Here is a 24,964-nt window from a genome sequence, read left to right as displayed (position 1 = left end):
GTGCAGATTGAAGTTGCCACCCACACACTTCCACACACCCCTAAGGGACAATCCTGATCTGGGGGAATTACTAACAGTGCCAAATCATGATCTGTGGCTTAACCAGGAGGTAAGGTTTTTGTTGGATGTCTATTGTGATACTGTTCTAAAATTATTCCAACAACTTAAAGTGGAATTCTGCCTTCCTAACACTATGCACTTCCGTTACCTCCAGCTCCGTCATGCCCTCAGGGCTCAATTCGGTGAAATCTCCCCTAATATAGAGAAACTAGATGTCCTACATATTATGCTGGGGTCAGACTCTCACAAACTTATTTCGGGGTTCTATAATTCTTTGCTCCGTCCCACAGCGAGGACCCTTGCATCAAAATTGAAGGATCTTTGGTCTGGAGATGTGGGGGGGCTGGAAGACGACGAGTGGGAAGACACTTGTAAAAAGGTCTCCACTAAGCTATCGGACCGTCTTACACAACTCTACATTATACATAGATCATATTTGACCCCTCTCCGTCTAGCCAAATACAAACCTGATCAAAACCCACAGTGCCCCAGATGTGATAGTCCTTCTAGTACCTTCTTCCATCTCCTTTGGTTATGTCCAGCAATACAAGACTACTGGTCCCAAATAGTGAAATTTATCCACGATGAAATGGGATCCCCCTTAACACTATGCCCCAAACAATGCCTACTGGGGGTGTTCCCAGATCCTGACTCGGATAAATTTCATAAAATATTTCTCCAGGAGTCATTGTTTATTGCCAGGTTACTTATAGCCAGGAAATGGTTGCAGACTGCACCGCCAACACTCCAGGAGTGGATCTCTGCTATAAATAATGGTTTGCCATATAAAAAGGAAATTTATGTCCACAGGGGCTGCCCAGCCAAATATGGCAAAATTTGGGATACTTGGTTAGGGAATGCTACCACGTGTAATATGTTGTCTGATTGATGTCTCTGGGGACATGTGTATTTCTAAATGTTGATCCGAAGTCTGGGTCTTTAGCATCCCTCTGGTTTATGACTACTTAAATCCACGCAATGTGACACTGTATATACATATGCCCTGTTGTATACTCCATTTTTTTGGACTCCTTTGTTGTTATTTGAATTTAATGCCACTGTATTATTAATATATGTAACCTGCATGCCATTTGCTCTTCAAATAAAACACCATATTATCTGTAAAAAAAAAAAAAAAATAACAGCAGGGAAAAGCTCTTCTGACAGCTCCAAACTGCCAGGAGACACCTGCTGGTGGACCTCAGTACTGCATGCCAAATAATCGATATTACCAGCGGAGGAGACCTTTCCTGACACCAGCGCAGCGTCCAGCACACAGTCTCAGAAATCAGCTTAGGGTCACTACTCACACATCCTCCCAGCTTCCTCCAGATTCAGACCACCTGTCACCGAGGGCTCATTCATACCATTGTGGTTTGTTAACACGTATCATACTGCCCTTTAACATGTGTTGAGTCAAGGAAGTACACGCGCTGCGTCAAGAAGCTGCAACGCACATTTCAGAATACTGAAATGCAATAATGCACTGCATTGCACAAATGCATGGAAAGCGTGTTGCCACGTTTTGCGGTAAAGTGCGTATTACTGCAATGCAATAGTATGCATGGGCCCTTAATCATGGCAGTCCTTAGAAAATAAGGAGAAGCTTAGGCAGTTAGCTATAAGGTATCAAAAGCTAGTAGGGGGATAACAAAAAAAATCTTCCAACCTTAAAGTGGACCTGTCAGTAACTTTACATGTCTGCATGAATAATTTCCAAAATACAGCAACAGCATCATTGCTCAGAAAAGCTCTACCTTTTATCATTAGAAAGCTATCGTTGAGCTCCAGTCAGTGACTTTGCCTAGGTGAAGACGATGCCACCAGTCTGCTGCAGGCAGGAGGAAGCATTTTCTCAGTCTCCCTTCCCCCAGTGATCAGACTGCAGAATTGTAACAAGGTAGCATTTGTGAGCACTACACAGTCTTCAGGATTTACATGACTGTGCCATCTCTGAGCATCTCAGTCCAGGAAGTAGATGGTGACCATGGATGGTGCCTGAAAAAGGTAGTGCCATCCTTTTGGGGAGAAAAGCAGATGAAGCCATTGCCAGGGGGAGTACCACTATCCTGGTGAAAAAGAATAAATACCTGAAAGTGTCACACAGTATTACTGAGCATGGTTGACTCAAAATTTACATCTGTTGACAGGTCCACTTTAATGAACAGTCCTCCTTGTTTATGGATATCTTCTCTTCCTCAGCACTGTGTAGAGTGAGTGACATCTAAAACCAATTTGCTAGTTTTCATATTAATATTCTATTTTCCTAGAGTTCAGCACCTTCGTAAGCATATTCTTTGTTTCTGTAGTCATTGGATAGAGATCTGGAACATGACACCTATATGTGTAAACATGTCTATGACAAAGGAAGCCGCACTTCAGCTGTAGAGTGTTATGAATATTTAATTTTCTCCATACACAGAATGGATGATTTTGGGTGGTGTTAGCTTGTTGCTGGTTACCAAGGTGTTAGAGGGATGAGAAAACACCATCCCGGGTCTCATGTTACTCCGAGGTGTGAGGTTTTATTATCCTGGAGATGAGCAGAACACCAAGACCCAAAAGGGAGGACACACCAATATGGCAATGAGGAGCCTCTCTGCAATTCTTCTGATGAATATCGGTAGGTGAAATATTCCTTCTCAATTTTTTGCAAAGCTTTCATTTCAAACATCATTTGTCAGCCAATACATGTATAAAACATAATGAGGGGGAGGGTGTCTAAGAGGATATGTTTCAAACAGCAAGAACGTTTCTAATCCAGACAGCAAGCTGACTCCTGACCGCGGGTTCCAATAATGGGTTCCACAGCATCGCCAGGGAACATTCCTTTAAAGACCATAATGGTGTTGACCAACTGGTTCTAAGGGTGCCGCATCAGCTCCCAGCTGGTCACAACATGGGTAAGATATGCCTTCAGCACACCAACAAAGCTCCTTATTTTTATATAGTCACATTGAAAACCAACGTTTTGGTCCATGTGGGAACCCTTCATTGGGCATGTGATACACAATGGCCCTGAGTATTCAGTATCAGTAATGGACTCGACCATATACAGGATTTAGGAGATGTGTTTTGAACATAATGTCATACTTTCCGAAAAGAATCACCAATCCTTCTTAACAAGACACAGCTATAATATATGGTCACATACTGTAGAAAACCAATGTTTTGGCCCATATGGGAACCCTTCATTGAAAATGTGCTACACAATGGACTAAGGAGATATATTGAATGTAGGAGATATGTCTTAAACATAACCTTTCTTGCGTTGGAGACCATGCTGGACTGACTGGATTGATCACCAGTCCTGAGTGGGTATTCATCTGGGCAAAAAGGAAGAAATGCCTTCCTGTGGATAGTGCCCAGTGATGGATGGTGGCGATGGGCCTTCTCGGGGATTGGGCCGCTTCCTTTTCTGTTTGACCTTAAGGTCGTTTCAGTTTGTAGACTTAGATAAAAAAAGAGAAAAGCGCCCGGTGTCCAGAGAAATGTGACTTCAAAATATGGTTCATGGGTCTTTATTTAAAATTAGCAACATGTACATCAAGCCAAGGCATTTCGTGGGACAGACTCCCCCCTTCTTTAGGGCTGTTGCTGTGTACTTTTTCATGGGAACAATTCCCATGAGTGGTTATGTTGGATCAAGGTTTCTGGATGGCAGGATGTCGGCTTTAGTTCTATAGGCAGCAATCCCATACAACTAAAGCCGACATCCTGTCATTCAGAAACCTTGATCCAACATTCAGATTAAAGAGTATAATTTGAGTGGCTCTATATTGTCATGCACCTCATCCCGTTTGGCGAAATTGTTAATGTAGAGGAATGGGATTATAACGGTGCTGCCAACAATTAATACATAACAAGTTAGATAAAAATATAATTTATTTTTATTAAATACAAGAGGATAAATACAAGATTAATCAAGAGGTATAGAAATAGTTCAAATCATTGGTAGAGCATATACAATTCAAATATTGAGTTGCTGGTGACCCAAGGGAGAAGGAAAAAGTGGTCACAGGTGGATGTTGAATCCCAACATGTTTCGCCAATAATGGCTTCCTCAGGGTATAGTGTGGGACCACCACAATAATCCAAATCTAACATAAAAAGCAAAAGAATTTCTTTATCCTTGTCCTATTATTTCTTGGTCCAACATAACCACTCATGGGAATTGTTCCCACCAAATGGTATGCAGCAACAGCCCTGAAGAAGAGAGAGTCTATTCCCCCAAAACGCGTTGACTCGGTTTTTCAAATTTTTAATAAACGTCTACAAACCATATTTTAGAAGTCCCATTTCTCTAGAGACCGAGCGCTTCTTTCTTTTTTATCGAAGTTAAACATAACCTAATACTTCCAGCATAGATCATTATTCCCTCTTCAGGAAACATAGCAAACATATTATCAATACAAATATTAAAAAAAAAATATATATATATAGAGATATATATATATATACAAAAAATAAAAATATACAAAAAAGAAATATAATTACAAATACAAAGTTGTTTTTTTTTTTTTAATTAAATGTTTTATTTTTTTTTTAAGAAATTTTTTTTCCAAACCATCAAAAACAAATTCATTTTTTAGTCCCATCTAAATCCAAAAGTTACCACTCTGCAACTTGAAATTACCCACGGTCTTTAAACACAAAAGGTCACGCAAAGTAAAATAAAGCAAAATAGGAAGCAAAGAGAAAAAAGAGAGCATGTGTGATTTATATATAGTGAAATAGAATACCTACTGTATACTTTCAGAGTAGATCACCAATCCGTCTTCAGGAAATACAGAAATTATATTACAAATACAAAGCAATATCTCCAGGGTGATGATAGATTGTATTTTGTTTTGTTTTTTTTTAAAGAAAATGTTTTTCCAAGTTACCAGAATACATTTTTTCTTAAGATTGCATTTCGCGCTTTAGTGTTATGTAAACATTGATAAACTCATGCGATTTTGCATATATATTTAACACCTTTTTTGCTTGCCATTCATTTTTAAGTGCACCCCAAAGGCAGCACAAAAGACATGCTTCATGTCTGTGAATATGTGTCAAAACATACAGTTAAAAAGTGCGAAAAGCTACTTTAACCACTTAAGGGTCGAGCCTCTTTTTGACACTTGTTGTTTAGTTAAAATCATTTTTTTTTTGCTAGAAAATTACTTAGAACCACCAAACAGTATATATATATTTTTCAGACACCCTAGAGAATAAAATGGTGGGCGTTACAACACTTTATGTCACACCGTATTTGCGCAGCGGTCTTACAAGCAAAGTTTTTTGGGAAAAAATACACTTTTTTGGCTTAAGACAACAGTAAAGTTAGCCCAATTTTTTTTTATATTGTGAAATATAATATTACGCTGAGTAAATTGATACACAACATGTCATGCTCCAAAATTGCGCCCACTCATGGAATGGCGACAAACTTTGACTATTAAAAATCTCCATGTGCGACGTTTAAAAGTTTCTACAGGTTACCAGTTTTGAGTTACAGAGGAGGTCTAGTGCTAGAATTATTACTCTCGCTCTAACAATCGCGGCGATACCTCATATGTGTGGTTTTCATATGCGGGCACTACTCACATATGCTTTCACTTCTGCATGCGAGCTTGGCGGGATGGGGTGCTTTAAATTCTTTTTTTTTTCTTATTTATTTTACTTTTTATTTTTTATTTTTACACTGTCCTTTAAAAAAAAAAAAAAAAAATTGGATCACTTTTATTCCTATTACAAGTAATGTAAACATCCTTTGTAATAGAAAAAAAGCATGACAGGACCTCTTAAATATGAGATCTGGGGGTCAAAAAGACCTCAGATCTCATGTTTACACTTAAATGCAATAAAAAAATAAAAAATAAAAAAAAATAATGAAATGTCAATTTTTTTTTTTTTGCAAACAAAAAAAAAAAACCTTTAAGACCATTGGGTGATCTAATATGAAAGAAGGCGCTCACATAGCCACATCCGTAAATTAGAGGGGAACAAAAAGAAAAAGGATACTTACTAAGTATCCCTAGGTCGGAGTTTAAAGGCATAAGAAACAATAGAAAAGTATGAAAAAATAACAATCTTTATTGAGAAAATACAATACATGAGTAGAGCATTCAAGGGTTAAAAATCTTATATAATGATACAGAGTATACAGTGAGCCCTTGTGCGTCAACGAGTTTCACCGTTAGGCTTCTTCAGGACACATTCAAGGTTTCAAAGATAAGAAAAGAGAACGGATCTCACTGTCTTACAGAAGGGTCTCATATGTGAGTATCCAAATAAAAAGGATGTTCAGCAATATAATCCAGGGGGAGGAGCTACTTCAAGTAGTCTGTATTCCAGATGATTGGAGACACCCAATTCTGCTAATATAAGTACTAAGTACCAATTCTGCTAATATAAGCTGAGGAACTCCTCAGCCTCAGCGATGATGGTCCTCACAAAGGTCAAATCAGGCATGGTAATTGAATCCCCATAAAACAACAAAGGCTCACATAGTGTAAAACCTTCACATTTATTACAAATATCGTAAGACAAATGGACACTTACAGTTAAGTAGATAAGATACAGCATTAAAAAGAATTGAGTTGGCTGGCCTCAAATAAAGCCCTTTGCTTCCGGGACTAGGCATACTGCGGTGACGTCAGTGTGTCGCTCCTCCTCCCTACGTGTTTTGTCATACAACAGGACGTCGCCACAGGCCTCACCATAGTTGACCAAAGAAGTTGAGTGCACGTGCTCAGCGTCATATCCAGAGGTTGTCTTTTGAAATAGACGTATGAGTGCTGCCAGCATTGCTGCAGAGGTTGAAGGGGTGGGGGGGTCAGCCTGTTAGTGCTCAGACCATACGCTGCACACTGCATCAAATTGGTCTGCATGGCTGTCGTCCCAGAAGGCATTTTAAAGATGATGCACAAGAAAGCCGCAAACAGTTTGCTGAAGACAAGCAGACTAAGGACATGGATTACTGGAACCATGTCCTGTGGTCTGAGACCAAGATAAACTTATTTGGTTCAGATGGTGACAAGTGTGTGTGGCAACAACCAGGTGAGGAGTACAAAGACAAGTGTGTCTTGCCTACAGTCAGGCATGGTGGTGGGAGTGTCATGGTCTGGGGCTGCATGAGTGCTGCCAGCACTGGGGAGCTACAGATCATTGAGGGAACCATGAATGCCAACATGTACTGTGACATACTGCCCTTCGGAGACTGGGTCGCAGGGCAGTATTCCAACATAATGACCCCAAACACACCTCCAAGATGATCACTGCCTTGCTAAAGAAGCTGAGGGTAAAGGTGATGGACTGGCCAAGCATGTCTCCAGACCTAAACCCTATTGATCATCTGTGGGGCATCCTCAAATGGAAGGTGGAGGAGCGCAAGTTCTCTAACATCCACCAGCTCTGTGATATCATCATGGAGGATTGGAAGAGGACTCCAGTGGCAGCCTGTGAAGCTCTGGTGAACTCCATGCTCAAAAGGGTTAAGGCAGTGCTGGAAAATAATGGTGGCCACACAAAATATTGACACTTTGGGCCCAATTTGGACATTTTCACTTAGGGGTGTACTCACTTTTGTTGCCAGCGGTTTAGACATTAATGGCTGTGTGTTGAGTTATTTTGAGGGGACAGAAAATTTACACTGTTATACAAGCTGTACACTCACTACTTTACATTGTAGCAAAGTGTCATTTCTTCCGTGTTGTCACATGAAAAGATAGAAGAAAATAATTACAAAAATGTGAGGGGTGTACTCACTTCTGTGAGATACTGTATTTTGATTTTTTTCTTCAGATATTTTTGGAGCACTACAATGATGGACTTTGTAGTTTTTATATTCACATTATGAAATGTATTGTGTGTGCAGATTATTATTTATTTTGAACACTTTTGCACTTTATTGATTTGTATTTTAGATTCATTGTTTTTTGGGGCTTTTTTTTAGCTCCCATCTTTGGTCACATTTTTTTCACTGTAAAGAGATATTTATAGGGTGTTGTATTTATTTTTGACTAGCGCTGCCTTCGTTTCTCAGTTAAATTTTTGGTCCTGCCAAAGATCAGTTTCCATCTTATATTTCCTATCATAGATCTTTGGCGCTGTGTTTCATTTTTTCTAACGTTCACCAAACCCGGGAAAATACACCCATCAATATTCACAATGAAACCTTCAAAGAAAAAAAAAAATCACAACTGTTTGTTGTTTATGCGGCATATATGACACCTAGTGGTCGTTCTGTAGATTGTTATGTTATGTTTATTGCTTATCATACTACATGGTTATCATACTACACAGAGGACACTGAGCCAATCACACTATTATTATTATAATACATTTTCTGCATATACAGTATCTCTGACATATACCACAGTGCTGTACAGAGAACACTCTAATGTCCCCCCCTCCCCCCGAAGTCACACACTATTATTATTATACATTTATATAGCTCTAACATATACTGCAGTGTTGTACAGAGAACACTGAGCCAGTCACATCAGTCTCTGTACCAGAGGAGCTTACACTCTAATGTCCGTCCGTCCCCCCCCACAGTCACACACTATTATTATTATACATTTATATAGCTCTGACATATACCGCAGTGCTGTACAGAGAACACTGAGCCAGTCACATCAGTCTCTGTACCAGAGGAGCTTACACTCTAATGTCCCCCCCCCACAATCACACACTATTATTATTATACATTTATATAGCTCTGACATATGCTGCAGTGCTGTACATAGAACACTGAGCCAGTCACATCGTTCTCTCATAACAGAGGAGCTTACACTCTAATGTCCCCCCCCACAATCACATACTATTATTATTATACATTTATATAGCTCTGACATATACTGCAGTGCTGTACGGAGAACACAGCCAGTTACATCAGTCTCTGTACCAGAGCTTACAATCTAATGCCCCTCCATAGTCACACACCGGTAAAGCATTATATATGTATATACTGTATAATAATTTGTGGTACAGAAGGAATCTGGTAACTTTTCTGAACACACGATATGTTCTTCTCTCCCAGTTTCCTCCTCGAACCCCATGTCCTGTGGTGTCCCGGCAGTACCCTCCAGCCGTATAGTTGGGGGTTCAGACTCTGTGGCTGGCGAGTGGCCCTGGCAGGTCAGTCTGCAGTATCGGGGCTCCCCTATATGTGGGGGGTCCCTGATCTCCCCGCAGTGGGTGCTGAGTGCCGCACATTGCTTTGACAGGTGAGTGTAATCATTTACTTCCGAAATGTCTACATCAGCATTTGTATTTTATCTTATTTCATAAGGATATCACAATTTTTTTTATTGTCAAATATTACATTTAATTTATTTTTTTCATTTAGCTGTATATTTTTTATGGCACAACCCCATACCGCTAAAACTCCAGCACCTGAGGTTTACGGTGATACCATAAGGATGATCATCGCCATCTAGTGGTCATGATGCAACATTTTTCTTGATTGAGGTGTTTAAGCCCTCATGCACACAGGCTGTTAAAAAAACGTTATGAAAATGCCAGTATCTTTGCAGTGACTTTTTTTAACTTTTTTCAGCTTTTTTCAGCGTTTTTGCAATAGCGTTTTTTAGCGTTTTTGAGCGTTTTTGAGCGTTTTTCCGCGTTAGCGTTTTTGAGCGTTTTTTTTTTTTTTTTCGTTTTTTTTTTTTTTTTCAATGGATCAAAAACGCTAAAAAACGTTGGTGAATGACGTTTTTGAGCGTTTTTCAGCATTAGAGCGTTTTTACAGCTGAAAAACGTCTTTCAGAACCCACTGGTCCTGGGTTTTTTTTACAGCTTAAAAACGCCTATGCCACTTGCAGCTCAAAAACGCCTAGGTGGGCATGAAGCCATAGACTAACATAGACAGGCCTTTTTAAGCTGCAAAAAAAGCTCAAAAAAGCAGCTGTAAAAACGTCCGTGTGCATGAGGACTAAGGGTAAAAAAAGTTTTTTTTTTTCCATAAAAAAGTCATTATTGCCACTAGATGGCACTGATGATCGTATAAAATCATTGTACCTGATTGACTCACTTGCACATTTTTTTTTTTTTTTTTCATACATAAACCCCTTAGACCCCATACACACTATTCGATTCTCTGCAGATTTTTGTCTTTAGATTTACCAAAATCATGTAGTGCAAGGGCCGGCCTGATTGCATACAAATTGAAACTCTTAAGGTTTGACCTCATATTATAGGGTTTTGGTGACTCTGAAGACAAAAATCTGCAGAAAATCTAGCAAAGGATCATCAGCGCCATCTAGTGGCTATAATGCTGCATTTTTCCTTATCGAGGTATTTCAGGACTAAAAAAACACCTAATTATCACTAGATAGCAGTGACGATCCTAGAAAATAACTGTATTAAGCAAATTATCGAAAAGATTAGTTGTGACTGATAGACCCGTTTGCACACATTTTATATATATATATATATATATATATATATATATATATATATATATATATAAACCCCTAAGGCTGCATTCACACCTGAGCATTTCAAAGTCGGGCATTTTTACCGCTATGTTGCCGCGTTTTCCCCGCAATTTTGTACAGGTCACCAATCTGAAAGGCAGAAAAACGCCTGGAATCTGCCCCAAAGAAGCTCATGTTCTTAGGGTGTTTTTCAGGCGTTTTGCTTCAGGTGACAAAACGCTCAGATGTGAACAGGTGCCATTATAAATGAATGGGATTTTGCTTGTTTGGTGTTTTTCAGGCATTTTTGTTGGGGTGTTTTACAAATATTTTATGAGCTGAAAACGGTCAGGTGTGAATGCAGCCTTAAGCCCTGGGGCAGAAAAGGATCATCCGCACCATCTAGTGGCCATAATGCTGCATTTTTCCTGATTTAGGTATTTCAAGGCAAAAGAAAAAAACACCTTTTTGCCACTATCAGGGATATGCAATTAGCAGACCTCCAGCTGTTGCAGAACTACAACTCCCAAGACGGGTCAAAACAGGTCTAATTCACCTTCTGTGCCTGTCCAAATCAGAAATATACAAGAACATATTTGGGGGGCACACCATACAATGCATTTAAATTCAAGATGTTGCTGCTGTAAGACCTATAAACAGTACAAAATATTTTACAGCGCACACATACAAGAATGACATTTCCTGCAGGGCTAGTTAAAAACACCTGAACATATTCAAAAAATACGGGGGTTTGGTCAGAAATATGTCGTCAATAAATCTATGCCATGTGTGAACATGGTCCGCTAATTGCATATCCCTGCACTAGATGGTAGTGACGATCCTAGAAAATAAATGTATTGAGCAAATTATTATAAAGATTAGTTGTAACTGATTGACCCAATTGCACAGTTTTTTTAAATATTTTTTTTTTATATACAATCATACATAAATCCCTAAAGCTCAGGGGCAGCAAAGGATCATCCGCACCATCTAGTGGCCATAATGCTGCATTTTTCCTGATTTAGGTATTTCAGGGCAAAAAAACCCACCTTTTTTGCCACTATCAGGGATATGCAATTAGCGGACCTCCAGCTGTTGCAGAACTACAACTCCCATGAGGCATAGCAAGACTCTGACAGCCACAAGCATGACACCCAGAGGCAGAGGCATGCTGGGACTTATAGTTTTGCAAAAGCTGGAGGGCCGCCAGTTTGATACCCCCTGCTCTAAATCAAAGGGGCAGGATATTCATTATTAGCATGTAATATAGTATTTTGCTGAGGTAAGTTTCCTAAACAGATGTGATGCAAGTGAACCATCCTCCTGGACCATAATGAAGATGTGGTGGGAAAGTTACAGACTGTTTACCGTAATTTCCTGTGAATTTCAGATTGAAATCACTGTTTTGAAGACGGGTCAAAAACAGGTCTAATTCACCTTCTGTGCCTGTCCAAATCAGAAATATGTCGTCAATATATCTATGCCATGTGAGAACATGCTCCGCTAATTGCATATCCCTGCACTAGATGGTAGTGACGATCCTAGAAAATAAATGTATTGAGCAAATTATTATAAAGATTAGTTGTGACTGATTGACCCAATTGTACAATTTTTTTATATATACAATTATACATAAATACCTATAGCTCAGAGGCAGCAAAGGATCATCCGCACCATCTAGTGGCCATAATGCTGCATTTTTCCTGATTTAGGTACATGCTACTGCTGTGATTCTTTGCTGCAAGGTGTGCCAAATGTAATGCTTGGCAGATGATGGGGCTTACCATATGTGTGCACTGAACCGTGCCATAACTGGGGGGGAGGGGGCAAACTGCTTTGCGCATGGGTGCAACAGAGTCATTCAATGCAAAATCCCCCTTGGGATCGGAAAAAAAAAGATGGCATTTAGGAGGCATCATTATTCCCACCTGGAAACGGAAACATTACAGTACAAGGGGAGGGTTCTAACACAAGCAATGACTGTGATTGGCTGTGAGTGTCTTTCCGGCTTCTGATTGGTACTCAGGGGCATGATGGGGGTGCTCAATCAAGCATACTCCCAGCACAAGAACATGCTGCATGTATACAGAGCCACAGAAGAGAGCCTACTTTTGAGATGCCACCTACTGTATATGTGGCACCCTGATGAATCCAGACTGTGCCACAGGGTGTCGCTGCAGCCGGGTTCAGAAGGGTTGGACCAGACCAGTGATGGAGAACCTTGGCACCCCAGATGTGTTGGAACTACATTTCCCATAATGCTCACCTACACTGCAGAGTGCATGAGCATCATGGGAAATGTAGTTCCAAAACATCTGGGGTGCCAAGGTTGGCCATCACTGGTCTAGGGTGCCATTTTGGCAAATTTTGCTTTTTAAAAAAAAAAAAAATTAATACTAGCAGCGTAACTACCTGAACGTGGCTTGCCTGCAGCCTATCGTAGTCTCTGTACACCAGAGCTCAGACTGAGCGTTCCGTTCCAGATACCGATATCTGTAATTGTACCTCCTAAGACCCAGTCTGTGCAGAAAGTATGGACACTTGCTGGTTTTGCAGAATCCACAGGCAGCTTAACTCTTCAATACGACACAGAAGTGGAATCCAGTGTGGTTTTACTTCAGATAGGTGCAATACAAAATATGTTTTCCAGGCTTTTGAAGTGTAAGAAGCAGTGGCGGCCCGTCCATTAGGGGCGCCCAAAGCGCCACATCCTCTCTCCAGGCCACACCCCCTATATGCATAATGAATAGATTCATGCATGGCATGAATTTGTCCTTGGCCGCCGCGGCCACCCCCCTATTCATGCGTCCGGCCCCTTTCGGGGCACCGGCTGCATGAATTACAGTGGGAGGGGATTTTTTTTTGGAGCACCTGATTAGAGCCAGAGGCTCTAATGGGCTTCAAAAAGGGGTGGGCTCGGGTCGCAGAGCATGCGACTGGCGCCCACCCAGGTGTGTTACAAAAGCGAATGAAAATTTGCTGTTGAAACACTAATTCTCAATCCGTCCAATCAGAAGCAGGTGTGAGACCCGTTTTCCAATTTGCTGAAAAGAGAAGACTCCCTATTGGCCGCCGAGAAGGAGGGAGGAAACGGAAGCTGCTGCCCTGGAGAGCAGGAGAACAGGAAGCCACCGGTGATGGAGAGCAGGAGAATGGGAAGTCACCGCCGAGCAGGGGGAAGGGATGGGGTAAGTGCTACCGACCGATGGGGGGTGGGGTTTTGGGGGGGTGGGTCGCCATACTGTTTGCTACCAAAAAAAAAAAATTCCACCAGCCGCCACTGGTAAGCAGACAAAAAAGCTCCAACAACACCTTCTTGTGGTGTTGCCCCTTAAAATGGCCTGCCCCAGTCTAACAAATCCCCGCCACCTGTTTGGGTACGTGCGGCAGATTCAGGTAGTTCTTAATAGTGTCACTTTTTTACAAAATGGTGCTATTGATGCACCATATTAGAAAAGAATTAACTCCAGTTCGTAGATAATGAAACTGGAGGTAATTAAGCCCAACTCTAAGTAGGCGTACAGAGACAGGCAAAGTGTAGAGTGCCTGTCTCTGTACACTGTATAGCAAGCAGCAAGTTTGCTGCTGTTACTCCTCCCCAGCTGTCACTGGTTGGTAGGCATGCTGTCAGCATCATAGCAATGGCTCCTAGCAACCAGTGATGCCGACAGTGGGTGGAGTCTGATAGGGAAGTTAAGACACTAGTTCCCCCATCAAGTCCTCTCTTTCCATGTGATTAACAGCAGGCCGTGGACAGGGCCTATAGCCAATAGCAGGCTGTGTATAGGCTATGGATGTACTGACTGCCTGCTGTCAATCACAAGGTGAGTGGACCTGATAGGGGAAAGGTCTCTAAATCCTCACCAGGTTCCGCCCACCCAGCTTCAGAAATCCTCAAGGCCTACACTGTCTGAGTAACTGCTGTATGATCAGGGACGGGGCTCAGCTGCACTGAAGATGGACTGTTCATATGAACACTCTGGTCTTCCTGACGCCTCCAGATGCAGTTTACAACAGGAACATCAATTTGTCACCTACACCATTTGCCATGCAGAGGCACAATGAAATTCTTTGCAAACACTCTTTATGAATTCTCCTGAATGACTTTCTTTAGCCCCGTCTCTTCAGTAAAAAGTGAAACAACCTGTACAGCAGAGTGAGGCAGGGAGTGTCTAGATAAAAAAAACTGTACCAACTAGCACCAAACAGGAGGAGGAAACAAGGGAACATACCAAGGGATCAAAAAAAATAAATAGGCTACTAGGGCAGGAAAACTGAAAGAGAAGAAAAAGCTCAAGGAGCCAATCGTTTCTGCTGCAGTACAAGAAGGATGCAGATAGAAGGAGAGAGCAGAGTGAGAGAGAGATGAGCTCATCAGTCTGCTGTGTATCCTTTTACTGTCCAGCCACAGGCTGGCGGGAGGGACAAGACCTTTAAGTTTTATCTAATCAAAGCAAAGAAGCCTTTTGCATTTTGCAAAATATCCATGACTGCCGGTTTTTAATTAGGGTTTCCTTTTTATTGGCCAAAAAGTCACCATGTTGCCTCGAAATTTGCCAATTTTTAAAAAGTTCACAATGACTTAGAGAGAGTGTCATATGTAACACACTCCCCTTTTTATACACAGGAGTCACAGTCCTCAGGACTACAGGGTCCTCCTAGGAGCGTACCGGCTGGCAGTCCCATCCCTCCATCAGCTCTTCTTTGGAGTAGAGACCTTGATAACCAATCCACAATACATGACTGTGGGCAATCCAGGGGACATCGCCCTGCTGAAGATGACCAGTGCCGTCACTTATACCAGTAATATCATGCCAGTCTGTCTGCCATCTTCCTCTGTCGTCTTCCCCTGTGGCATGGACTGCTGGGTAACCGGTTGGGGTGCCACATCTTCTGGAGGTAAGTGATCTCCTATTACTAGAAAGTCTGCAATAGTTTACTCTCCGCACCATACTTGGAATACTCTGCTCTGCTGGAGGACTCCTCTCCTTCCTCTATAACTCTCCTCTCCTAAAATACTCTGCACTGCTGGGGGCTCTGCTTATTCCTTTATAACTCTCTTTTCCTAAAATACTCTGCTCTGATGGAGGACTCCTCTCCTTCCTCTATAACTCTCCTCTCCTGAAATACTCTGCACTGTTGGAGGACTCTGCTCCTTCCTCTATAACTCTCCTCCCCTGAAATACTCTTCACTGTTGGAGGACTCCTCTCTTTCCTCTATAAGTCTCCTCTCCTAAAATACTCTGCACTGCTGGAGGACTCTGCTCCTTAATCTATTTAACTCTCCTCTCCTGAAATACTCTGCACTGTTGGAGGACTCTGCTCATTCCTCTATAAATCTCCTCTCCTGAAATACTCTGCACTGCTGGATGACTCTGCTTCTTCCTTTATAACTCTCTTTTCCTAAAATACTCTGCTCTGATGGAGGACTCCTCTCCTTCCTCTGTAACTCTCCTCTCCTGAAATACTCTGCACTGTTGGAGGACTCTGCTCCTTCCTCTATAACTCTCCTCTCCTGAAATACTCTGCTCTGCTGGAGGACTCTACTTCTTCCTCTATAACTCTCCTACCCTGAAATACTCTTCACTGTTGGAGGACTCCTCTCTTTCCTCTATAAGTCTCCTCTCCTGAAATACTCTGCACTGTTGGAGGACTCTGCTCCTTTCTCTATAACTCTCCTCTTCTGAAATACTCTGCTCTGCTGGAGGACTCTGCTCCTTCCTCTATAACTCTCCTCTCTTGAAATACTCTGCTCTGCTGAAGGACTCGGCTCCTTTCTTTATAACTCTCCTCTCCTGAAATACTCTGCACTGTTGGAGGACTCTGCTCCTTCCTCTATAACTCTCCTCTCCTGAAATACTCTGCTGGAAGACTCTGCTCCTTCCTCTATAACTCTCCTCTCCTGAAATACTCTGCTCTGCTGGAAGACTCTGCTCCTTCCTCTATCTAAAGCTGGCCAAACACCATTAGATCTTTTAATCATTATCATCTGGACTCAGCAGTTCTATATTTTCACCTGCAGTCAGCCTCCAGTATCCGAAAACGCTACAGAAGGTGATGACGCCACTTATTGACAATGTGACCTGTGATCAGATGTACCATGTGGGAACCGATGAAAGTAACAGCACAGTGATCATCCATAGTGATATGGTCTGCTCTGGGTACCCCCAGGGACAAAAAGATTCCTGCCAGGTGGGTTAAAACTTTTGAGATTTATACTGTTTTCACCACAATGAAAGGGTTCATAGCCCAGATACAATTTATTCTGATTGTAGCGCTACCCCATAGAGGACCTGCTATGGTTTAACAGGTTCTTTCACAAAGCAGTGCAGAGGCAGCCAGTCCAGGGGATGTCTTTTTGTATTTATTGCTGAATAAACTTGGAGAGGGTGTAGGGCAGTATGGGATACTTCGGAAACACTACATAAGAACAGGAGGACACACTTCTTTGAACCAGGAACAAAATAAGGTAGCCAGACTGGGTCTTTGCGAGGGCTGCCTCAGCCAGAATCACCACTGGCACTCTCACCCACAGAATACCAGCACTCAGGCACTAGAGCCCTCAAGCTTAGGTCTGTACTCACAATGTTACAGGATAGCCGGTTGCCTTGTTCCAGTATACACCCGACACTCTTCAGTGTGGTAGAGGTTAATGCTCACAATGCCACTGGATGGGTAAGCACCCTTCAGCTTCCACTGGGCACTCTTCAGGGAGTTCTCCAGACCAGTTTCTTAGATCCAGGAGGCCAGACCAACCCAACCAGATGGGTGGAATCCCTCCAACAGGAAGACCCTGGTGTTCTAATTCTCAGACTATTTATATGCCTCTCCAGCCACCTGCTGGGCACACCTCCTCAGAGATTGGCTGAAGCGCAATAAATATTCAGGCTGCTCATTTGACTTTCCACCCTCCTATATTTTAGAAAAGTCTAAAGTTCAGGGGGAAACAATCAAATCTGCAGCCTATGAGACCCAGAACAGCCCAAAGCAATCAATTGCTTCACTGATTACAGAGGAGTCAAAAATAATTACAATTACCTATCTAGGAGGGTGCTACACAATTTTAAGAACAAGTAGAAGCCAGGCTCTTTTATAAAGTAATCTACTTGATCTTACATTGGGGTGTGGCGCTCACCCCTAGAGGGGCTACTGAGAATATGCCCAGGTCTCTCTTGCTAGCAAAGAGGCTGCCAATCCCACGCACAGTCTGACGAACACTGACATTAATGGTTCCTTCCAGGGAATGTCATTTTACTATTTATTGCTAAATAAATAAGAACAAAACAATAATATCAATCAATGAGCGGAAAACATTCTTAGTAGGAAAAAATCCTTACAGGAGCAGCACACACTATTGTCCCAAAATCAGGTCTTTACTCAAAATGTCCCAGAGGCCGCCTGCCACCCATTTTCCACAGGTAGATCCTCATTGAGGGAGACAAAATATCCTTCTCCAGACCAGGACTTGAGGATGGTGCCCTCCAGCAAAAATTTATAAGCACTCTTTTCCAGGCCCTCAGCCATGGGTGTGGCATAAGGGGATGCAGGGGTCACAATCACAACCCCACCCCTAGCTCCAGGAGGCCCCTGCAGCCTCCCTGTCATATTATCATATCGTCAACAAAGTCCAGCTCTGATCTGCCCTATGGCCCCACAGCCACGCTCCAGTACTGGGATTCCACAGTCCACACCCCTCTGTTCTCATTGGCTGGGAAGAAGCTGTGAGCCATTTCCTGAATGGAGAGGAGAACGGGGTGAGAACAGCCCAGGATGGGGAAGTGTCTGGCAACATGGAATAGTAACCAAGTTCAGCGAGTTAAGAGGAGGAGAGTGCCGTCCTGTAGCCATGATACGACTGATGTTACTGGTGAGGAAAGACACCGCTCAGTGTCTCCTAGTCACCAGCTGGGATTCTCTGTACCCCCACCCGGTGATGTCTGCTTATCCCACTTCCCTGACAACTAGGGAAAAGACACACATCTCCGGTAAGTGACCTTCCCCCAACACCTGCCAACACTGACAGAGAAACCTTCAGAAATTGCTAAACCAAATCCCTTAACACCTACTGAGGGGCCCCTGAGGGTCTGCAGGCTCCAGATTTTGCTTTGCCCCCCTATATCTAAGTTATGCCCCCCCCCCAAATCCCCATGACCACCCCCTGTGCCCTGGATGCTATGCCTGGCCGCTGAGCTCTTTTCCCATTATGGCACTCTATACCGCTCCTCCTCCGCAGGGCTGAAATCACATTCCTTTACAACACAGCCAGTTAGCCATGATCTGCACAGGGTGTATCTGCCTACTGCAACTACACTGCAGTTCTGACCAGAGAATTTCACAGGTCAGAAGGGCAACATAAAAGGCAGATACACCCTGTGCAGGCTGACAGACTGTGTGTAAAGGAATGTGATTTCAGCTCTGTGTAGTGTGGGGGGCTGTATACAGTGCTGGGATGGGAAAGGAGCTCTGCCAAGTGACCTGCCAGGGGGTCTATGTCCTCTAATTCTCCAGCGGTGATTCCTGTCCTCTGATTCTCCAGTGGTGATGCCTGTCCTCTGATGTAAGGAGTGACTCTGGGAACTCAAAACTCTTAAGCCACTTTGAGTATCTTGGTGTATGGTGAGTGTATCAGCACGCACAGTGGAAGTGGGGGGTGGGGAGGGGTCCTAGGTCAATTTTTGCATTAGGGCCCACAAGCTTCAAGCTACGCCTCTGTCCTCAACTCAGCTCAGGCTGAGGCCCAGACTGCAATTTCTTGTCTCACTAGCTATCTTCCAGGGGTAGCAGCCCCAGGAGAACTGGAATCCACCCTGGAGAGGAAAGAACACTCTATAAAAGCCTCCCAAACATTTAGCACCTCCCCAGCCACCTTCTGGACACCTCTTTCCAGAGATTGGCTAGGGCATGATAAATATTCTTGCTGGACATTTAACTCTCCCTGCCCTATTTTCTGGAAGCTCATCCCAGAAACAGGTGAGAGAAATCAAACACCCAGCTTGAAAACATAAACTCTCAACTACCGCTACATTGACTGCAGTGAATCAAAAAACTAAATTTAGCCAAGCAGCCTAACAAGAGGAGGGCGCTACAGGAGTACCTTTGTACTTAGACTATTAAGGCTGACCATAGATGATGCCATTTTTATTTTCTGCAACCACAGTCAATGTTGAAGAGGGAATCCCTCCCGTTGAGCCATTGTGTTCTCCCGGCAGGAGTGATTATTGCTAGAGGCTATAGCTACTGGCAATAATTGCATGCTGAAAATCTGGCATGCATGGCCAATGGATCAACTTGGGTACAATCAGCCTGCCCATAGATGGTTTGAATCTTGGCCAGTCCCTGCTGAACCGACCGAGTTTCGACCCATCTATGGCCTGCCCAACTCATGCAGATTCTCCCACAGTTCTTACCCCATTGTCCATGTTATTGTCCATGTTATGTCTTCTGGCATTGTCTGCATTAACTTCTCTTGTACAGCTCCCCCCTCCCACTCTGTCTGCAATGCAACCTGGTCATGTCTGCTCTTGTTCATACCATTCTTTAGCCAAATTCCCTCAGTTAAACCACCTGCAACGTTCATCACAGCACACTCTCTTATCCTATGTGCTTTGCACGGTAGCCTAGTTTTGAAGCTCTCTGTGTGTATTTCTACTATATATTTAGGCTTTAACACCCGCACAATATTGAACATTGCGTTAAGACAACACATTAAGAATAATGGGCTGGCAATGCACCAAAACATCACGTGTCCCAAAATTTGTAATGCAATGCATTGCAAAGCACTACAGCCATGACATGTGGCGTGCTGTAATACATGTGCATTGCCTTGGTACATTAGGGTGCCATTCACAATAAATAGGAAGACAGCAAGGCATGTGACTTTACTGCAAGGCAAAGATAGAAATGTTTCCTATTTGGTCTAATTATTTATAACCACTGAATTGCAGGGGGACTCCGGCGGGCCTCTGGTGTGTAATGTTGAGGGAGTCTGGTACCAGGCTGGCATTGTAAGCTGGGGTGAGGACTGTGCTCTACCATATCGCCCCGGGGTGTACACCTTGGTGACAGCTTACCAGTTATGGATGGAGGAGGAGGTCCCAGAGCTTATGTTCGTCAATCTGACAAACATACCGGAGCCCAGCAGAGTATGTGGAGCAGATGATATCACCACCCCCGAGAGCACAGGTAAAGACTTACTGTTTCACTCCGTAAAGTACAAAAGTCCATGGAGATAACCTTCTGCATGAAGCAACCATTCAGAGATTGTGTAATTTGTCTAGACCAGCCTTTCTCAACCTCTTCAACGCAGAGGAACTAAGGATTTAAAATAACTTTCTGGTCTCAGGGAACCCCTGCTAAAAATGACTATACACTTATAGTACTCTAGTGATGAGTTAGAAAAATGCTCCTTACACTTGTGGTCATTGGGAAGAATTCCCTGCTTACAGATTGCTTAAAAGATCAATGGTGTCAGTGGGAACTTGTCTGAGAGGCAGAAATTGCTCAAGGAACCCCTAGCAACCTCTGGAGAAACCCTAGAATTCTGTGGAACCCTGGTTGAGAAACCCTGGTCTAGAGAATGAAATAAACTGGAGGTAGACTTTGAAATGGATTTCCCCATTTTTGGATAAACCTATACTCATACGTTTATGTTACAGTCTTACTGGGATGGCTAAAAAGAGCAACTAACAGGCAGACATACCTACCTCTCCTGGGAAACTTGACGTTCCAGGTTCCCTCTGATGCTACTGAATGATGATATAACTAAAAGACATATACGGTACATCATGTTATCTCTTCTAAAAGGGACATATCTGCTTTCTTAAATTGCTGATTATCCTTTTGATCTTGTGACCAAATGCTCAGGCTGTTGGTTATGTTGGGAGCAAACCAAAAAGAATGAAAACTGAAGACCCATCTCATTGCACCCATTCAACTGTCTTAGCTCCTACCTCACTGAAAACAACCTTCTTGACACCTTACAGTCTGGCTTTGGCTTGCAGCACTCCACAAAAATTGCTCTACTAAAACTCACTAACAATTTATTAACTGCTAAAACCATAGGCCACTACTCCATACCCTTACTACTAGACCTCTTTGCGGCCTGATACTGTTGACCACCCACTCCTTCTCAATAAACTTCACTCCCTTGGCCTCCAAGATTCCACTCTATCCTTGTTCAACATATTACAGCACTCCTTCAGTGTTGCCTACAACTTTGTCTCCTCCTCTCCAATTCCTCTTTCTGTAGGTGTCCCCCAAGGCTCTGTTCTTGGACCCCTTCTCTCCTCTAACTACACCTCCTTCCTTTGGTCACTTGATAACCTCCCACGGCTTCCAGTACCATCTCAATGTCTATCTCTCTACTCCTCACCTCACTCCTTTAGTCTCCTCTCCCATTACTAACTGACATATCAGCATGGACGTCACACCACTTTCTTAAACAAAATCTCTCTAAAACCGAGCTAATATTCACCCCCACCCGTGCCCCCCTCCATGACTTTTTTTAATCAAAATCAATAATGCAACCAATTCCTCCCCTTACGCCAGGGTACTAGGTGTAATCCTAGACTCTGACCTGTCCTTTCAGCCCCAAATCCAATCATTGTCAAAAGTTTGTAGAATTCACCTCTGTAACATCTCTAAAATTCGCCCCTTTTTAACAAATGAAACCACCAAGCTAATCATTCACTCCCTCGTTATCTCTCGCCTTGACTAGTGCAACTCCCTCCTCACAGGCCTACTCCTCCATAGGCTATCCCCTCACCAGTCTATCATGAACGCTGCTACCAGACTCATCTACATTACCAACCGCTCAGTGTCTGCCACCCCTCTCCGTCAATCCCTACACTGATTCCCCATCGCCCAGCAAATTAAATTCAAAATACAATCAGCAACATACAAAGCCATTCACAACTCTGCCCCCAGCTGCCTCACCAATCTTACCTCCAAATATCAGCCAAACATCCTCTCCGCTCCTCTCAAGACCTTCTGCTCTCAAGCTCCCTTGGCTCCTCCCCACAAGCTTGTCTCCAGGACTTCTCCAGAGCCTCTCCCATCCTCTGGAACTCTCTACTGCAATCTGTCCAGCTATCTCCTACTCTTGCTGCCTTTAGGTGATCCCTAAAAACTCATCTCTTCAGGCAAGCCTATCACGCCTCCAACTAATTATTTTCATCACTTCCATCAGCTCATCCCCCACAGTTATAACCTTTTGTATCACTTGCCCCACCCTATTAGATTGTAAGCTCTTTCGAGCAGGGTCCTCTTAACCCTCTTGTATCTTATTGTATTGTAACTATACTTGTCTCCCTTTTTATATTGTAAAGTGCTTGCGTAAACTGTTGGCGCTATATAAATCCCGTATAATGATAATAATAAGCTAGCTGTTACTGAAACAACCACCTTGTAGTTAAACCTTATAAATGAATAAATATGCCGGCTGATAAAAATACCAATAAAAAAATGTACAAAAAAAAAAATGCAAAACTTAACACATATAAATCACAAAAGAGTTACCCATAATTGCCATTTCTATCAGTTGTCATATTTATTTATAAGATTTAACTACAGAGTGGTTGTTTGAGTCTCAGCCAGGTTCTATTTATTTTTGTTTGATTTGAAGATACATTATACAGTGACTTCTCCACCATCAACCATCCTGGACCATCAAGTTCTCCAGGAGAGGTAAATATATTAGCTGTCCACTTGCCTATCCCAGTAAGCCCCTTTTGTTAAAGTATAGTATAAGCCTGCCTTAAAAAACAAAAAAACAAAAAAAATTAAAAAAAAATAAAGTAGCAATAAATAAATAAATAAATAAATAAAACATAAAAGTAGCAACAAAAAATAGTTTGTTAAATTAAACTATTTTGACAAATATATATTATCACAAAAAATAAAATAAATGTATACACACATGTGGCTGCCTCGACTAATCTTGAGCTTCGGATGGTAGGAGGGCACCAAGCACCACGTCTTATTGTGAAGTTGAGATTGCCCCCACATTTAGGGACCCCAGGGGAGAAATAAAGGAGGACTAAGTCTAAATATAACGTTTTTGCATTATCAAGGTCAAGGTGTTTTGTGGCCATGGTGTCACCAGGCAGGCTTAGAGAACAATTTCCAGAATAAACACACATGACTCAGCAAATGACAGCAACATACAAAGAGATGAAGAACTCCAGGAAAAGTGCAAACAATGGACAGAATGAACGGTGACATCACAGAAACACAAACATCGCTCATCTATTTTTTTCAGCACCCGTATCACTCTGGGAGCCGCCTGAGCCAATAATAGTTTCCTGACACCTGTATGGATTCCATCCAATGAAAGGTATAGTGCTCTTTGGCCCAGAGCCACCGAAACTTCGAAGAAACATGAAACTCACGGACAGGTTTTCTGACCCGCCTTCATGTAACGTTACACAAGACAATTCTTATACCTCAGGTGATATGTATGAAATCCCATATGTGATAATACTATACACAGAGCAACCTGATTGTTCAGAGGAAATTACTCTGATCTTTGTTTTTACCATCATGACTGAGACAAACAACATATGAACACATAAATCGGGGCCAGTTCTCCAGCAGAGAAGACACCTCAAACACTCAATGTGTGAAGTGGTCATTTAGCTTTCAGCACAAGCCAAAATAAATGGGCAGGGCTTAAAGGAAAAGCTGAAATAGGGTTCTTGACAAGGGGCCATTGTACAACCACACACCATATTCAGCTCCTAAATGGGTAATTAACTACATTTGCCCCTTATCTTCAAATGTTGGATGAAAAGTAATGTCTCCCCTTTTTTATAACTCGTCAACAGTTGGCAGCACTGATAGGTGACAAGTACTGACGCATTGTATAGGTTCTCTTCTATCACCTCATCTGGTGGCAAGTCATTACAGTAAAGTAAGGCATGACAGGTCCTCTTTATGGAGATATCTGGGGTCTATAAGCCCCCAGATTTCTCTTCTACCGTGGAAAGCATGAGATTAAAAAACAAACAAAAAAAAATTGATCTCTGCTGTCCAGAAAAAAAAAAAATGTCAGTCCTCCCAGGACCATAGAGATGGCTGGGGATCATCCGCCTCCCGGCCAGCACTATGGTAACCTGGCAGGACCACTGGATTGGATACTGGGCTCCCCGATCACATGTAAGGGCCTGGAGAGGTGCCAGTGGGTGGCGGGAGGTGAAAGAGTTCCCACCCATTGCCCGTAAAAGCGATTCAGCAGCTAATCAGCTGCTAGGATGGCTTTGACAACAGAGGGAACCGCTGGCTGAAAGAAATAAGATACCGGGATGATGCCTGTAGCTGCAGGTATCATCCCGGTATAACAGATGAAAGTCAAGGGCAACCATGGACATCCACCCATCAGGAAGTAGTTAAGTTCATGACAGAAGGTGTTGTTCAAGCCACAATTCACAGATGTATAAGAGCTGCCTTTGTGTGAACGCTACGTCAGATGCAAAGATGTCAAGGGAGTACGAATCTTAACA

General features: G+C 42.7%; 1 protein-coding gene across 1 annotated transcript in view; it reads left to right on the top strand.

Annotated features, from left to right (window-relative positions):
* The first annotated feature begins 2,959 nt into the window (after positions 1-2,959).
* The window catches only part of LOC141147936 (transmembrane protease serine 9-like), a 69,122-nt gene continuing 47,117 nt past the window's right edge, over positions 2,960-24,964 (top strand). Inside the window, exons 1-5 of the mRNA XM_073635096.1 lie at positions 2,960-2,963; positions 9,089-9,275; positions 15,094-15,365; positions 16,489-16,658; positions 20,411-20,648. Coding sequence (XP_073491197.1) covers positions 2,960-2,963; positions 9,089-9,275; positions 15,094-15,365; positions 16,489-16,658; positions 20,411-20,648 — 871 coding nt within the window. The remainder of the gene's footprint in view (positions 2,964-9,088; positions 9,276-15,093; positions 15,366-16,488; positions 16,659-20,410; positions 20,649-24,964) is intronic.

The sequence above is a fragment of the Aquarana catesbeiana genome, linkage group LG06 (assembly GCF_042186555.1).
Source record: "Aquarana catesbeiana isolate 2022-GZ linkage group LG06, ASM4218655v1, whole genome shotgun sequence".
NCBI classification, from domain to species: domain Eukaryota; kingdom Metazoa; phylum Chordata; class Amphibia; order Anura; family Ranidae; genus Aquarana; species Aquarana catesbeiana.
Note: the sequence above shows the minus strand (reverse complement) of the source record. Positions and strands in the feature narration are given on the sequence as shown.